Source organism: Panthera uncia, chromosome X (genome assembly GCF_023721935.1).
Source record: "Panthera uncia isolate 11264 chromosome X, Puncia_PCG_1.0, whole genome shotgun sequence".
Taxonomy (NCBI): domain Eukaryota; kingdom Metazoa; phylum Chordata; class Mammalia; order Carnivora; family Felidae; genus Panthera; species Panthera uncia.
Genome location: NC_064817.1, coordinates 43,610,052 through 43,627,445, shown reverse-complemented (window position 1 = coordinate 43,627,445; position 17,394 = coordinate 43,610,052). Strand labels below are relative to the sequence as shown.

The following is a 17,394-nucleotide window of genomic DNA, read 5'->3' as shown; positions in this document are numbered from 1 at the left end:
ACTGGGGTTGATGGACCTCCAATCCAGTCCCAGGACAGGGTTTGGAGGGGCCCATGAATTCAGATGAGAAAAATTATACACCTTTATTTTCACTCTAATTGAAATTTAGAATTTTTTTCAGCAGAGAATGTAAAATAGTAGTAGTACCTGTGATTCTGTCACCAAGAGAAATCACAGAGCTTTTCATATCACAGCACAGATGTTGCAGATCTCTTGAAATATGTAATCTCATCTCTAATCTAAATTTATGATAGGGGCGCCTGAGTGGCTCAGTGGGTTAAGCCTCCGACTCTTGATTTCAGCTTAGGTCATGATCTCATGCTATGTGAAACTGAGCCCCGCACTGGGCTTGGCACTGACTGTGGAGCCTGGTTGGGATTCTCTCCCTCTCCCTCCCTCTGTCTCTCTCAATAAACAAACAAACAAACAAACAAACAAACATTAAAAAAATAAAATCATGATTCTCATGAGACCCTCCACTAGATCTTATGATTTAAGGGATTAGTGAGGAGCACATATATTACCATAGCACATATTTGCCTTTTCCATATTTTAATAACTACAGTTCAATATAATCAGTTTCTTTTGTAAGTCTAGGTATCTAATTTTATGCATCTAAAAGATGCTGTTTTGTTTTCTTTTGTTTTGCTTTAGAAAAGGCCTGGGGCACCTGGGTGGCTCAGTCAGTTGGGCATCCAACTTCAGCTCAGGTCATGATCTCGTGGTTCGTGAGTTTGAGCCCCGCGTTGGGCTCTGTGCTGACAGCTCAGAGGCTGGAGCCTGCTTCAGATTCTGTGTCTCCCTCTCTCTCTGCCTCTTCCCTGCTTGCACTCTGTCTCTCTCAAAAATAAATAAACATTAAAAAAATTTTTTTTAAAGAAAAGAAAAGGTCCATAGCCTTTCACCAGATCACCAAACAGGTCCATGGCACAAACTTGTCTTAAACTCTGGGATTCAGGAAGACTTAGTTTATCATGTTTCCTTATTTTATCCCTATCACTAAGTTTAGTATTAGACACACAGTAGGTATTCAATCAATGTTTACTAACTGAATAGGATTCATCCCCAACCATCCTCCATACCACCAACCAAGGGAACCAGTGCTGGCACTCTTGGTCACCTGAGAAGGAGGGATATTCCTGAGTCTACTTTTGTCCCTGTCCATCTGCTTTTGTTCACAGAAGTGGGTGGAACTTTAAAGGTCTGGTCCCAGGAGATCCTGGGAACCTCACCCCCAGGAACAGGGCCTTCTGCTGCAGAGGAGTGGGGTAAGCTATGAAGGATACAAAGACAAATAGCTTTAGCATGGGAACAGGCCCTGGGGCACACTGGGTCCATGACTCCTCATCTTCCATCTGGTCCTCCTCCTGGTTTCTGTTTAGGCTCCCAGAAAATGGCTCCTGTCTTCTCTGGTCTTCAGCAAAGACTATATTTTAGAGTTGGATGTGACCTTAAAGACCTTCAAGAACAGCCTTCCCTTTTGGAGGCCCAAACGGGGCAGGACCTGAATCCACACCATACTGAGGAGTGAGGACATGGAAAAGATGTCACTCTAGGCAAAGAACATCCTCTCCTTCCACGTCTTAACCCAAAACATGAGAACCCTAGCCAACTATATTAGAATCCCAGAATTGGCTTCTAACAGTGTCCTTGAAGCGAGAGGCCTTCTATGACAGTGTGGGTGAAGAGGAGCCAGGATGCCAGGATGAGGGGCTGGGGATTTGATTAGGAGAGCATAAAGGAATCAGGGAAGAGCATGATGAGGGCCAGGCTTCAGAGGTCTGCTTCAGGGCTGGTCTCCATCTTGGGATCCTGGGCAGATTGTTTCTCCAAGTGTTGATGTCCCAGCATGCTTGATCTAAGTTTGCAGAAAGGAAAAAGACCCTCTAGTGAGGGTGATGGAATCACATTGTGAGGCAGAGCACACTGAGGGAAGGATACCCAGGCCAGGCTGTCTGTCTCTCAGACTGGCCTCTTCCTGGCCTACTCCAGGCCCTTTGCCCCTGATGTTTCTCCCCTAATTCACCACCTGATAATTGGGACTGGCCCCTGATACTACACAGTGGTATCTTTTTCCTCTGCACAAGATGCCTTTGACTTGGGATCCTGCACTCTCAGCTCTGGCCCTGAGGCAAGATGTTACCCTTTCTGGGCCAGAGTCTCCTCTACCCACCTCTGACAGTGCAGTCCCAGGTCAGAACCAGAGCCAACAAAGCCTTCATGCTCTCCCCAAAACATTTATCAGAATCATGGAGTATGTCTAAGATCTGGTGTTCCAACTATTTCACAGAGATGGGACAAGGGAGGGAAGGGGCCTTGCCCAAGGTCCCACAACAACCTGGCAGTCATCCCTGACTCCTCTCAGTCCCCTCTTTTCCCATATCCAAAGTCCATTGATTCCATCATCTTAAAAGCTCTCATAGAATAGATAGGTCTTTCGTGTCAAAGAATTTCAATTAATTTATGTAGATATTTCCCCCTCAAGGAGATGGAGCTTAACTCCCTACTCCCTAAGCATAAACTACACTTAGTGGCTTCCTTCCAAAAAGTATGTAGGGTACAGAAAGGGGGCTGGGGGGAGGGGACGAGTAGCTTTACAGTGGAAAAACCTGACATACCTCAGCCAGGCGATCAGAATTAACATCAACAATGTAAGACATATTGATAACATATACCCTTGATATGATGAGGCTGTCATTTTCCTTCTGTGGTCTTCCTTCCCCAAACCCATAACCCCAATCTAATCATGAGAAAAAACCTCAGACAAAATCCCAATTGAGGGACATTCTACAAAATACCTGACCAGTATTCCTCAAATGTTGATGACTTCAGGTCATCAAAAACAAGTAAAGTCTGAGAAACAGTCACAGCCAAGAGGAGTCTAGGGAGACATTAAAAATAAATGTAATATGTTTTTTGGATGGCATCCTGTAACAGAAAACTTAATTAAAAACTAAGGAAATCTGGGGCACCTGGGTGGCTCAGTTGGTTGTCTGACTTCAGCTCAGGTCATGATCTCAATTTGTGGGTTCAAGACCCACATCAGGCTCCGTGCTAACAGTTCAGAGCCTGGAGCCTGCTTCAGATTCTCTCTCTCTCTCTCTCTCTCTCTCTCTGCTCCTCCCCTGCTCATGCTCTGTCTCTCAAAAATAAATATTTAAAACAACTAAGGAAATCTGAATAAAGTGTTGACTTTAATGTATTGGTATTGGTTCGTTAATTATGACAGACGTACCAGACTAATGTAAGATGTTAACAATGGGAGAAACTGGATGCGGGGTATATGGGTACTCTCTGTATTATCTTTGCAATAATTCTATAAATCTAAAACTGTTTTAAGATTCTATTTTTCTAAGTAATCTCTACACTAAACGTGGGGCTCGAACTCACAACCCTGAGATCAAGAGTTGCATGCTCTACTGACTGAACCAGCCAGGTGCCCCGAACTCTAAAACTTCTAAAATAAAAAATTTATTTAAAAATCCTCCCATTTCTGCCCATTACGCCACTCTCACCTGAAAAATAGCATTAACTTCCTCACTGCTCTCCCTCCTTCCAATCCATTCTCCTGGCAGCCAGCAGAGGGCATCCGCTAAAACTCAAATCTGTATCCGAAGCCTTCCATTCATTAAAACATGGGCATTGCATGGAAAATTCGGGAGGTATATTGCCGAAGACCAACCTGGATATTTGTATAAGTTATTATTATGAGGCACAAAGAATCTGGAGGTATTTACGGTGTCCGTTTTAATAAAGTTATCGTTATCCAAAATCTGAAACTCAGCCTTTCCAAAGTCTCCCAGATAGTCTGCCTTTCAGACACCCAACTCCCGACACTTCCCCCCTCAATCACACAGCTACATAGTAATCTCCCTTTGCTTTCCCCTTATCCCTATGCACTCTTGGGCTCGAGCCATCTTTTCTTGCCTTCTCTTCCAGGCCCAGTTCCAGGGACCCTGCTCCCTCTCCCTAAAATGAGAGAGCATCCCTGCATTATTAGGATGTAATGTCTCGACAGATTATTTTTTTAAAACTACATGCCAATGAGAAAAAAATGGATTCCAGTGGCTCCCCACGCCCAGCTCACACTAGGCCTGAGGAAAGGTTTGACGCATGATAAATAAAAAGATGAATCACTAACAAACGGATATTCCAGGGCGCAAGGCGTTTCTTTGCGCCTGCGTGACACCGGACGGCGTGGGAAGTTATTTGCTACCTGGCTGGTCCACTGCAGCCTCCGATGGCGGGGGGGGGGGGGGGGGGGTGGGGCTTTTTCAGCCTCACCCTGCCATTGGCCAAGATGGTCCGCATTGGCTGACGCAACACCTCTGCGGTCCTGCAGAGCTCGCCCCCAGAAAACCAAACACCCCCCCCCTCCCACCGCCACCACCATCTTGCAGGCCAGTGCGGAGAAACGGATGGCGTTTTGAGGGCCTGTGGGAATGGAGACTGGCTCCTGGGGATGGCTCGCCAAGCAGGACAAAAGACTGGAAGCTGCACTTTGAATTTGCTCAGAGTTTTATTAGGATTACCAAGGTTCACAAGGAACAAGGAGGGGCTTCTGGGGGGGAGGGGAACAGGAATACCGCAATGACAAGCGGCCTTGCATAGACACCAAGGCGAGCTAGCAGGCACAGCGTGGGGAGGGGGCGAGGGACGGAGGCAAAGAGAGGCTTGGGAGAACAGGGTGGCAATAGAGCCCCCCCAAGGCCACAGCGGCCCTCCCCGCTTCGGGATCAAGGGTGTCCACTCCACACAGCACGAGGAGGAGGATAGAGGGGCCCTGACCAAGGCATCACAATAAATACGTTTAGCAGCACACAGAAGCTTGCAGGGGAGGAGGGCCAAAAGGAAGGGGGAAATACCCCCTTCCCTCCCCCCCCAAAATAAGAACTCTGCAATTACTAAACCATAAAAATAAACTTTAAACCCGTGTACGAAGTCGGTCACCCCCCAGAAGTGCAATATGGGGCCGCGCGGCCCTAGCTGAGGGGGAGGGCAAATGGGGCAGGGGGAGAGGGATACAGAGAGGCAACCCCTGCAAGGGTAAAATGTTTATCCAGTTTTGCCCCTCTTCCCCGGGTTGGCCCAAACATTTTGGACCTGAAGCACCTCCTCCATGTCGGAGTCTTCAGAGTCTTCCCCTCCTTCGAAGTCGTCTTCGATCCCTTCTTCCTCCTCTTCCTCCTCCTCCTCGCTTACTTCCTCATCGTCACTCTCCTCACCTTCTTGCTCACTGTCTGTACAGGGGAAGAGAGACAAGGGGCAAGGAGGGGAAAAAAGAGGGTGGTTAGATGAGCAGGTAGATGTCACTCTTTTTTGTTTAAACAATAGAAATTTATCTTCTCAGTTTTGGAAGCAGGAGGATAGCACTTAACAGTGAACAGAGCCTATAGCCAGGGCTTTGGGGGCCTGGAACCACTCCCCAAGCGCCTCTGCTTGGAAAAAGCGTGCGTGTGTGTGTGTGTGTGTGTGTGTGTGTGTGTGTGTGTGTTATCTCAAGCAAGCCCAGAGGGAAGGAGGGGTGGGAGCCCTGCCTCTGGCTTATCAAAATTGATACTATGTCTGAAAGTAGCTTTTTCTCCCCATGTAATGTGTCAATGTATGTGTCTTATGAGCTCTAACCTTGGCTGAATAAACCTTCTGTTCTTCCCAGGCAGCTCCCCCTCTTCTTTTCCCCAGTCTGATCCAAACAGGCCACACTCTGTCTTCTTTAGTCCAATTCCCTACCCCCACTCCCACCCTAGGGCTGGGCAGATAGCTCTTCCTCCCCTTCTCTGAAAGAAGATGCCATCCAGTGGCAACTCCCTCAGTTTCCCTATTCTAACTGAATATATGTCTAGATTGAATCTACATTCAATGCCTCTTTCCTTGCCCCTGCCCTCAATGGAAATTTGCCAGAGACCCCATGGCCAAAACCCCCAGGAGTGGTTGGTCTTCCAGCTCCTTCTACCTCCCCCAGGGGCCTGCCTCTCCAAGGTCTGCCTGCCCACAGCCAGGCTCAAACATCTCCCTTGCCTGTCCTCTGCCATCCCCTTCTTAGCCAAGGTTTGATTCTATTGCCTTGCCCCTTGCTCATTCCCTCCTCCTACCCCACTGATGTGGCTCTGCTCACACCAATCCACTGAAACTACTCTTGGCAAGGTCACAGATGACCTATTCAGTGCCAAATCCAGTCCTCATTATACCTGACCTGGACACTGCCCACAATCCCCTCCATGCCCAGTTCTCTTCCTAATTCTACCCTCTCAGAGCCTCAGTTTCCTAATCTATAAAACGGTGATAACAGTACCTAGCTCATAAGAGCTGCTGTGAGGATTAAATGAGTTAGTAAGTAAATCACTTACAATAGTGCCTGGCACATGCTAAACACTTCATTAATGTTAACTGGCCAGAATCAGGGCTAGGATTCTGTTCTGGCTTGTTACCCCCTTTTATTTATAACTTCTGACTTCCCAGACACATAAGCAACCACCTGCCTGGGCTACCTATACCTTATGTCCAACAGGCCTTTCCAACTCCATGTTCCCCTCTGCATTTCATCAATCCTGCCACCATGTCATTCCCAATCCTAAGAAATGGCACCTCCGTTTGCCAGTCATCCAGGCCAGACCAAACCTGGGAGTCACCGTAAATACTGCCTTTTCCCTTAACCCCTCATGTGCAAACCTTTCTCAGCATTTCCTAAAATACATGTTTTGGTGAGCAGTAAACAGTGGCTTCTGCGGTTAAGAAGTTTGGGAAATGCTGGGTTCCACAATGTTTCAATAGGTTTCTAACAGCAGGACTTTTCAGAGCCTTTAAGGGGCTAATGTACCTGTCACTCTACCTGCAAATATTAATGTATGCAGTATTGTCCCCAACATACCTGACTACTGGACCCTTTTGTGAGAAACAGCTTTCAGGGCTGGTGAAGGATCCTCAGAAGACAAACAAGCCTGGGAGTTCCCTGAAGGCCAGGGCTGGGTACAGAGTGTGCTGAATTGTAATATGTTTGCCAGTTTCCCTCTTTCTGTGTGTGAACTTGTCCTTCTCAATTTTCTATCCACCTTCTATCTCTTCATTCCTTATTTGTCTACCCACCAGCTTAGAACTTATCTACCCACCAGCTTAGAACTGAAATTTGCTTCTTTGGTTCTCTTACAATTGTTAGGTTAAAGGTTCCCTGGCCTTGCTTTGTTTAAAAAGTTGCATAAAATGCTTTTTTCTTTTCTCCACAAGAACAGACTGTACTCATGCCTTGATATCCTGACCCTGGCCAGCTTTTTTCTGGGAAGAGAAAGAAAAAAGAGGGGGGCTCTAGGCTCACCTTCCTCACTGCCCTCATCTTCTTCTTCCTCCACTGAGGATCCTTCTTCAGAGATGTTCTCCACTTCGGCCTCATAGTCATCCTGGTTGTTGCTGTTATCCTGATCCTTGTCAGGGTCATCACTATCATTCCTGTAATCTTCGATGTCTCTGTCGTCATCATCACTGCCTTCATTGTCACCTTCATTGCCATCATCATCGCTGCCTTCATTGTCACCTTCATTGCCATCATTATCTTCATCATCACTGCCCTCATTGTCTCCTTCATTGTCACTGTCACTGCTGTCCTGGTTATCACTGCTGCTGCCATGGTTGCCACCTTTGGGATTCTCGGCACTATTAGGGTTCTCATCACCATCAGGATTCTTATTGTTGTCATCAGTATTTTCTTCATTGTCATCAGGGTTCTCTTCGTTGTCATCAGTGTTGTCTTCAGGGTTCTCACTGTTGTCGTCAGGGTTCTCGTCGTCAGGGTTCTCACTGTTGTCATCGGCACTTTCGTTGTTGTCAGTGGTCTCGTTGTCATCAGAGCTCTCATTATTATCAGTGGTCTCGTGGTCATCGGGGCTCTCATTGTTGTCAGTGGTCTCATTGTCAGGGCTCTCATTGTGGTCAGGGCTCTCACTGTCACAGAGGCTCTCACTAATGTCGGTTATCTCATTGTCAGTGGTCTCAAAGCAGTCGGTGGTCTCCATGAAGTCAGAGATCTTGATGTCATGAATGGTCTCATTGTCGGTGATGTCATCACTGTCTGAAGTCTCGCTGATAATGTCTTCCATTATGTGATAGTCGTCAGAGTCTTCCATAATCACCACCTCACACTTGTCCCTGTTTTTACTGTGGGGAAGCCTGGAGTTGAGTATAGGATTGGTGGGAGGCAGGGCAGACACTAAAAGGTGCTAAGTAACTGAGGAGGCAGTAGGATACAAGAAATTCAAGGGATGAGGTTAGGGTGGGGAGAGTCCCATTTCTGCTCCTGCCTGCACGACCTCAGGCCAATCACACCCCACTTATGCGTATCATTCTCCACTTGTAAAACATACTGAATTCTCTCAAAGGTCCCTTTGGCCCTATAAATTCTGGGTAAGACTTGCCTAATCTTTGTCCCTAACAAACCACCTCTCAGCCACCAATTCCCCCCCCCCCATCACCTTTCTTCCTTTTCTTGCTTCTTTCTGTTTGCCCTGTAGCCTCCTTCTCCCATCATGTAGTAGCGCAGAGGGTTGACCCACAGGTCATTTTTGATAATCTGTTGAAAGAAATGAGGGGGAAAGGGGAACAGAGTTATGAGTATAAGCCCCAGAGCCTACTCCCAATTCCCCAAGCATCCAGAAGCAAGCCTAGCAAGGCTTTCTCTGGTAATGCCAGAAGGGGCCCCACCTCAGCAATCCTGTCAGCCTCTGGGAGGCTGTGGTTTGAGAACCAGCTGAAGAAGCTGTGGCTGGTGTCCTGGTTCCTGTGCCTGCGGGCCTGGGGCTCCTGGCCCCGGTGCCAGCGGATTGGAGTTGAGTGAGACACCAGCCGGCCTGAGAGGAAAGGAGGCTGTAGAGAGGGCACTGGACAAAGACAGATGGCAGTGGGGAGTGACGGTTTTCCCTAGGACTGCCTCTTACCAGAGCGGCTGCGCTGGAACTCCTTGACAATCACCATGTTTGTGAAATAGGGGTTTGTCTGGAAATACAGCTTCATCTTGTAGCCCATGGAGATATGTCTGAGATCCTGTACCTGCTCAGGTTAGAGGTAATGTTGAAATCCCCACCACACCAAGGCCCTTCCCACCCAAACCCCCTCACCTCCAAGGACCAGATTCCTTGCCCGATCCTAGTAAAAAACATGTCTTTGGTCTGACCTGCAGATTGGTCAAGTAGCGGAAAATGTCTTCATCACGTCGGTTGATCAAGATTGAAATTTTGGGGTGGTTGAGGAACTGATGGAGGGAGCAGTTTAGGTCAAGGAGTGACTGTTCAATGAGAGAAGGAGGGAGGGAAGGCCAGGCAGGGCAGAGCAAAAGAGAAGCTGGAGCAGAATTCCTTCTGTGTTCATGTGATGTGTGGGGAGCAAGTGGGTCATGGGACATGACCCATAGTTTTCTTCCTATGATACTATGTGGTGAGAACCTATGTTTACGCAATGTCAAACATCTGTTATTAGGTTGCCTTGCCATGGTCCATATTTGCTGTGTGTCTGGGTGCTAAGGGTCCTATGTCTGTGTGATGTTGTATCCTTGGGTGCTGTGAATTTGTATTCACAAGACATTGTGTGTCTGGGGGCTGAAGCCCCAGGCCCAAGTGATGTTATATCTGGTTGTTGAGGGCTTGTAGTCATGATGTTGCTTATTTGAGTGTTACAGGTCTGTGTCCACATGATATTGGGTATCTGAGTCTGAAGGTTTGTATCCATGTGATAATATGTCTGGATGCTGAAAACCAGTAAGTCACATGATGCTACATGTCTGCATGCTGAGGACCTGCGGCCACATAATACTGTGTGCCTGAGTGCTGACAGCCTGGGATCATGTGATACTTTGTATGAGTGTCAAGGGTCTCTATCCATGTAATTCCATTATGAAGTTAAACCCATGTGTTCCTAACATGTTGTATATATGTACCCCAGAGATAAGATTTTCACCAATAGTGAAGAAGATTCTTCTTACTCTTCTTTCCTTCACTTAACTCCTTGATCTCCACTTCTAGGTACTCCTTCTTCTGATCTTTTAGGGGTTCCAGCTCCTTTCTAGCCCCCTTCTCTCTAGCAAGGATTGGGGTCTCCCTAGTATCTCAGCAGAGACCTACACTTGAAGAGCCACCTGTGACTTAGGCATCCTTTCTGGGCAATTTCTCTGCTGTGTGCCTTTCCTCTCCCTCTTCACCATCTCTGAGCCACTTTATCTTCTGTGTGTCCCTCCCCTCCTCCTTTCACCATCTCTGGTCCAATTTTTCTGTGTGCCCCTCTACCATCCTCCCCATTTCACTATTGATTTTTATTATGCTCCTCCCCTTTTCTCTTTCCCATCTGTGGTCCAGTTTTTATGCTGTGTGCCTCTCTCCCCCCTTCATCATCTGTAGTCCAGCTTCTCTGATGTTTTGCCCCTCTCCTTCCATTCCTCCTCCACCAAACCTAGGCGTTTTTCCAATAGGGATCCACCCACACACAAATTCACCCTTTCTGTTCCTCCCCCTTCCCCCCCCCCCTTTTTTATCATGAGCTCCTGGCCCATGAATTTAGATGACAAGGATACTGCTTTGACCCAGAAGCCTGGGATATGCTGGATGATGAGGTCCCTGCGCTCCAGGAAGGGTCTTCGCATCTGGATGAACTTGCGCTTCAGACGGAGGAAGGCCTTGCCTGCCTTGATGTTCACCGCCTCCAGGTCCAGTTGAATGTTTTCCAGTGCCTGCAGAATGCATTCTATCTTCTCGGCGTTCTTCTTGCTTTCCTTCTTCACCTTCCTCTGCTTCCTCTTCCTCCTCCTCCTCCGCTTCCTCACGCTTTCCTTTTCATCCTCATCGTCATCTTCCACTAGGATGATAGCCTCTTCCTTCCCCCCTGGACCGGTTAACCTCTGGTACGCCCAGTGCCCTGCGCTACAGGTTTCTAGGACATTCTCTTCAGCAAAACCGCTGGGCTCCACAACCTGAAAGTCAATCTCCACACTTCCCCCAGAAGCCTCCGAAGGAGAGTATGTTTCTAGGCTCTCCGTGGGAGGGGGCGCCTCCCCATACCCTGACTCCATCTCAGGCTCCCAGCCGGGACCCCCAGAACCCAGGGTGAAGTACGCGCGGATCCCCCCCTCCTCCAGAATGACATAGGGCGGCGGCGGAGGCAGAGCGGGGCCCAGCCCCACCCCCCTCATGTCAGCCAGCACCTGTGCCGCCTCGGTTTCCTCCTGGAGCCTCGGGCGCTGCTCGGGTGGAGGCAGGGGCAGTCGCAGGAGCGGCGGGGGAGGCAGGAGTGGCGGGGGAGGCGGAGGCGGCGGAGGCGGTGGCAGCTGGTCGTGCTGAGCGGGCTCGGAGCTGCTCAGGCGGCGGGCCTTGGCCGGAGGCCCCTCATCCTGGCGGTCCATGGCGACCGCGCTCACAGCTTAGGGGATCGCACTCGCCCCTTCGCTCTCGGCCAAACCGCCGCTGCCTGTCACACCTGAAGCGGAGCCACTGCACCTCACACGACCAGCTCTCCCCACAGCCTCGCTCTGGCGTTCCCTCCCACAGCGCCAACCCTACTCCCTCCGCGCCAAGTGTCCAGGCCCCGCCCTCTCCGTGACGTCAGAGGCCCATTCGTCCTCGCCAGTGGCTGCCAGCCGCGGCCGCGGTGCTCGCTCTCCCTCGACCTCTGCCCACTCTCACGCAATCCGCTTGCCAACACCACACCTCATCTCTTTCCGATTGGCTCCCCTCCGGGCCCTCCAATCACCGGGCTGACTCCGCCAGCGACGAGAGGGAAACTGCAGGGCGATTGGCTGCAAGGGAAGCTAAGGGGGAAGAAGCCCCTCTTCCTCACCCCTCCAGCATTTTATCCAATGGGAAAAGTACCAGTGGTTCTGAAGACCAAAAAACAAAACAAAAAACAAACGCAGGCACCGAGCAGGATATGCTCAGATAAAATTGGAAGAGCCTCGCTATCGTTTTCCCTCTTAGCAGCCCTCCCCTCAGCAACTACGCACTTCTTAAATCTGCTCCTTCCCCCGTGCCCAGCGTTTGCCCCTGTGGCGAACTCTGATGTGGCCCCTCCGGGGGGCTAGGGTTGCCCTAAAGGGGTCTGGACTTTCGAAACCTAGGACCTTTGGTTTCGAGCTAGATTTTGACGTGGCGTTTTCTATCTCTGCAAAATGACTCTAGAAATAATAATCGCACACAAGAAGTAACTTTCTCTGCGTCATTAACATGATTGTGATTCCGTTCATCTGCTAGATTTTTCTAGGATTTTCTATCTTTTCGTCTGCTCAATACTTGCCCTCCTCCCAATCCTTTCCTCTCCCTTTACCCAGTGTATGCTTTTTTAAAATTGTATTTTAGATTTTTGGGGACCAGATGGATGGTCTTTAGTGAGGTAGGGTGGTGGACTCTGGCTTTGGTCTGGGATTGGCATCAGGGGCCTGCTCTTCATTTTGTAACACTAACCAAATCACTGCCTTTCTCTGAGCTTCAGTTTCCTCTCCTCTAAATTAGAGATCCTTAAGAATTGTAGGAAACTGCCCATTGCAGCCTTTCTGTGGTAGCGGAAAATTGGAGGCAACCTGGAGACCCATCACCAGGGGAATGGATAAGAAAAATGTGATACATGTAAAAGATGGACCACTAGAATGAATTAGATCTACATACAGCAACAAGGCTGGATCTTTATAAAACAGAATGTTGAGTGAAAAGAGAAACAGAACAAGATTTAAAGTACAATACTGTTTATGTAAATTAAAACACATAACAATACCATATATTTTTCACAGATACACATATATGTAAACAAATACATGAACAGTGAATTGGAAGGACATACATTAAATACACAAGAGTGGGTGTCTATGTGGGAGGGGGGATTGGGTCAGGGATGAGTGATGAAAGGGACGAAACAAAACAAAAGAATAAGAGGGACTCACATGGACCAACGATGATATAGTGTGCCAAGAACTGAGGAGTATGGTCAACTCAATTCTGTGCACCTGAGAGAATAAGTAAATAAAGTATTTGAGTGCCCAGGTAGCAGGATAGCTGGTTAGACTCCCAGGCTTGGCTTTATTCACCCCTAACATCCCTCCCGAGTTTAATCAAAGGTTACCAAAGTCCCAGCTGTATACAGTGGACTCTTCAGAAGGGCTCCCATCCCAGTCTGAGCAGTCCCTCTAGAAGCCATTACTTTGTAGGGAGCATTTTCTAACCCCATTAGTTCACCCTCAAGTTTAATCCCCAATTCCCAGTCCCTATTCTCCATTGTGGTCCACTTTCAGGAACACCTCATTTGTGTTTTTGAGAGGAGACGGACCATGGAATTGGAATGGTACCTGGGGGTTCCAGGCTTTGGGAAGAGATGGAGTTCTCAAGTATCTTGCCCCTGCTCCATGTTCACAGCCTGGGCCAAAGGAGGAAGATTTACGAAATGGGAGTCTACCCTCTTGCTGCATACATATGTACAGTTTTAAAATTCTATTCTCTGACCACTCAACCTCCTGCTGCAGGGACATACTCTAGTTTGTCTCCTTTCAGTTAGGTGCATATGTGTACGTGTGTGTGTTTGTGCCATATGTCTCCACATACAGGCATTTGCTCACATGTGTGCACCAGGCAGTGCTGCCTCCCCACACAGAGTCACACACAGTCTCACTCGACCATACCTCCCCACATGTGGTCATGCAGACAGGAGACACACACACACACACACACACACACACACACAGAGTCAGAAAGAGAAAACATCCAATATAGCATTGTTCTTTTCAGTTTTCCATTTACAAAATCCAATGGTGAATCCAGGCAGTTAGAAAAAAGAAATGGAGGAAAACCTTCCAGAATATATCCTATCTACTCCCACCCCTGTGGTCCCCCCACCCCACTCCCTGGGAAAGGCACCCCCATCACTATCACTGAGAGAACAGGTACCCACCCCCACACCCACTCAGCCACTCTGGCCTGCCTTTCCAGGGCCACTCCACAACCAGGCTCATTAATGTCTCTCCTGCCTAGAGTGCCCTCCCCATTCCTCTTGGATCAAGGCTTCCCCAGTGCTGGGACTGTCTTGGGGGTAGGGAGGGAGCTTAGGACAAGGGTTTCTATCAGAAAGGGAAAGGGGTGTGGATAAATACAGATCTCTCCCTCCCCCAGGAAATGAGAGGGGGACAAAGAATCTGGGCAAGACCAGGCAAAGGAATGCCAGCTTGGCTCACCAGTTCCATAAGAACTGGCCATGATGTGAGTCCAGGGTGGACTCGGCCCTGGGAGGGAGGCTTGGGCTCTCCCACCTGAAGAATCTGGCTGTAGTCTGCTCCACTTTGGTTGGAGGGAAAAAAGGGGAGAAGGGCTGTTCAGGGGAAGGAATCTGGGGGCTGAGGGCCCAGAAGGCCAAGGGCTACCAAGAGGGGCAAGGCCCCTGAGGCTTCAAGGGGACAAAAAGAGGTCAGATAGGAATGGACTCAAGTCCACAATGCCTTGGAGCTTATACCATTATGCATTATACCAAGGCCACCCCCCAACTTTTCATCTTCAGGATAATAGTATGAACCCAGGAGACAAATCTGGGGTTGAGTTCGGCTCTGACCCCAGGTGCTGGTTTCCAGTTACTCTGGGGAGTTTGGCTTTCTCCCTACACTTCCCTGGGGGAATGCTCCTGCCTGTATGGCACCCACATCAGCCCTAGTGGAGCTGGAGTGGATTTCCATCCTCAGGAAGAAGAGTTGGGGGCTGGGGATCCAGGAGGCAGCTCGAAAGAATGCAGCCAAGCTCAGGTCTCTTCAACTTGAGGCGTGCAGCTCACATCCCATTCTTCACCTAGCCTGAGCCCATTCCAAGGGTCCTTCTCCCTCCCCTCCTGGCTTCTTGAACAGATGCTCAAGAAACACTCAGGAGGTCTGGACATGGTGGGAAGGGAGAGGAGACCAGGCTTGGGACCAGGGTTAGCTTAAAACAACAATTGCACACAACGTGGCAATTAAACATTCCCGCTCCCTGGGGACCCAGCACCCCCTTTGATCCCTGTTGTCAGCAGATGAATTTCTCCCTAAAATCCAGGTCTTGCTAAAGGACTTGGAAGGAGAGGGTGCATGGGAGCAGAGGGGGCAATAAGAGCTCTGGAAGTCTATTTTACAGGACAAATTTCCCCCTTCTGGACAATGTCAGAAGGAGAGACATTAAAGCAAGAAAGCCTATCTCCTCAGCTGTTAGTAGAAAAACCTGCATTTTCAGTCTTACTTTCTTTTTCTGAATTGTCACTTCTGAGAGAGAGAGGAAAAGAGAGAGGAGAGAGAGAGAGAGAAAGAAAGAGGAAATGACAGAGATTGTAGAAGTGGAGAATGAGGTGGCAGAGACAGGCCCCACAGAACTAGAAACACCTCTTTTCCAGTCCCCCACCCCGGTCTCCAACCCTGGGGAGGTGTTGGCAAAGGTGCCTAGATTCTGGGTGGTTCCAGGGGCTGGGGCTGGAGCTCAGAAAGAAAGGCTCCTGTAGGGGGCCCACCCTTCCCTTATTGTTTGCCCCAGCAAGGTAGCCATGACCTCCCTGCCTGTCTGCCTCCTGGCCTGCTTCACATGACACAGTAGGGTTCTCTGGGAGCCGGGGCACCTCCTGTGCCCCAGCAGGGGGCGTGAGTCCTCAGGCACTTCTTGAGGTCCTTGTTGAGCAAGAAGCAGACGATCGGGTTGACGGCAGCCTGGGCGAAGCTCATCCAAACAGCGGTGGCCAGGTAACGGTGGGGCACGGCACAGGCTTTCACAAACACTCGCCAGTAGCAGGCCACAATGTAGGGTGACCAGAGGAGCAAGAAGAGCAGTGTGATCGCGTAGAACATACGGCCCAGCTGCTTTTCACCCTTGACCTCGTCCATGCCCAGCAGCCGCCGGCTGGCTGCGTGCCCATTCTGCCTGATACCCAGCAGGGTTGGTGGCATGGGCCCACGGCCAAACCCAGCGATCCAGTTGGCAGCAGCCTGGCCGGTGGCCCCAGGACCATGGAATGTCCAGTTCTGGCTAATGGCTGGCACCATCTGCACTGGCTTCATCTTGCGGTGACGATACTCGAAGAGGAGCAGCTTGCCATAGACAGCATGTGTGGCTGCCATGAGCACAGCCAACATAAGCATGAAGCCCAGCGTGTCATTGGCCTTGAAGTAGCGATGCTCAAAGATGCACTGGTCCTCCTCACGGATAAACTTGTAGGTGCCCACATCAAAGACAGGTGGGAAGGCCATGGCCACAGACAGGGTCCAGGCCATGCAGATGACAGCTGCGCATGTCCAGAGTGTCATGCGCTTGGCGTAGAAGCGATGGTGGGCGATGGCCATGTAGCGGGTGACACTGATGCAGAACAGCATGAAGGCCGCATGGAAGCAAAAGAGCACAGCCATAAAGGCCACAATCTTGCAGCTGAGAGCACTGAAGGTCCATGAGGAGCCGTGGCGCACAGAAGCCAGCACAAAGGGGAAGCAGACGGCAGAGCGTATGCCGTCGGCCAGGCACAGGTCCAGCAGAAAGTAATAAGGAGCCTTGTGCAGGGCACGCTCCTTGAGCACCAGCAGGGACAAGATGGCATTGCCCGCCAGGCTTACGCACATGATCAGTCCCAACAGCACCAGCTTCACATAAGCTGATGCTGATGGCGGGGATAGTGCGCCGCTCACCTCTTGGGGTTCTCCAGTAGCGTTGGCCATACTGAGGGGGCAGGGGCTGCTCCCAGCCTTACAGGATCAGCCAGTCCGGTATTCGATGGGCCCTGGGGGACTCCATCAGTTGTCCTGCTGGGCTGCACCTGCAAATAGGGATAATGGGGAAGAGACAGACAGACAGAGATAGAGAGATGAGGGCGGGAGAGAGACAGAGAGAAAAACACAGAGGCACAGAGACAGAGCAAGAAAGGATAGAACAAAGAGAAAATGGTGACAAAGACATAAATAGATACAAATTGAGACAGCAATGGGAGGGTGAGAGTGAGAAGACATAAGAAGAAACAGAACCAGAGAGACAGGGAAGGAGGGAAAGGAGAGATAGAGATAGAAATGGAGAGAGGAGAGAGAGAGAGAGAGAGAGAGAGAGAGAGAGAGAGAAACACAAGAAAAAGAGACAGTGAGAAACAGGTGGAAAGGAGAGGTGAGGAAGAAACAGAAAGGGCAGTGTTAGTGGGTCTACATGGCCTCCACACTTACTCCCTGGCTGGTGTCAGGTCCTGCCCCTGGCCCACTGCTGCTCCTACCCCCTCCTTGCTGGGCGGGGGGTGCTTCACCTCTCTGGCTTGTCCTCGGTTACCTGTTTCCTCCATTGGTGGTTCTGTGGGGCGGGGGTGTTGGTGCAGCTCTCCTCCCCCTTTGCAAGGCCCTAAGGTTATGTTCCTCAAACTATTTTGACCTCTACCCATAGTAAGACATACATTTTACATCACAACCCGGTACACACA

The 17,394-nt window shown here is 49.7% G+C and overlaps 2 protein-coding genes across 2 annotated transcripts; both read right to left on the bottom strand.

The window, feature by feature from the left end:
• Positions 1 to 4,506: 4,506 nt before the first annotated feature.
• TSPYL2 (TSPY like 2) lies at positions 4,507 to 11,577 on the bottom strand. The gene is made up of 7 exons (XM_049643877.1): positions 10,547 to 11,577; positions 9,158 to 9,235; positions 8,922 to 9,033; positions 8,689 to 8,834; positions 8,460 to 8,557; positions 7,310 to 8,145; positions 4,507 to 5,240 (listed from the first exon to the last, which is right to left on the bottom strand). Exons 1-7 carry the CDS (start codon positions 11,369 to 11,371, stop codon positions 5,056 to 5,058), a joined length of 2,280 nt encoding a protein of 759 aa, XP_049499834.1. The 5' UTR covers positions 11,372 to 11,577; the 3' UTR covers positions 4,507 to 5,055.
• A 1,118-nt stretch (positions 11,578 to 12,695) lies between these two features.
• GPR173 (G protein-coupled receptor 173) lies at positions 12,696 to 17,146 on the bottom strand. The gene has a single exon (XM_049643878.1). It carries the CDS (start codon positions 16,652 to 16,654, stop codon positions 15,533 to 15,535), a length of 1,122 nt encoding a protein of 373 aa, XP_049499835.1. The 5' UTR covers positions 16,655 to 17,146; the 3' UTR covers positions 12,696 to 15,532.
• Positions 17,147 to 17,394: the final 248 nt, after the last annotated feature.

What these genes read in the sequence shown, in the direction of transcription:
- GPR173 (XM_049643878.1), bottom strand. Translation starts at nt 16,654, where the DNA reads ATGGCCAACGCTACTGGAGAACCCCAAGAGGTGAGCGGCGCACTATCC.
- TSPYL2 (XM_049643877.1), bottom strand. Translation starts at nt 11,371, where the DNA reads ATGGACCGCCAGGATGAGGGGCCTCCGGCCAAGGCCCGCCGCCTGAGC. An exon ending in GTTCCAGCGCAGCCGCTCTG is followed by an intron (nt 8,835 to 8,921) that starts GTAAGAGGCAGT and finishes CTTTCCTCTCAG; the next exon opens with GCCGGCTGGTGTCTCACTCA. An exon ending in AGATGAGGGCAGTGAGGAAG is followed by an intron (nt 5,241 to 7,309) that starts GTGAGCCTAGAG and finishes TCCCCTGTACAG; the next exon opens with ACAGTGAGCAAGAAGGTGAG.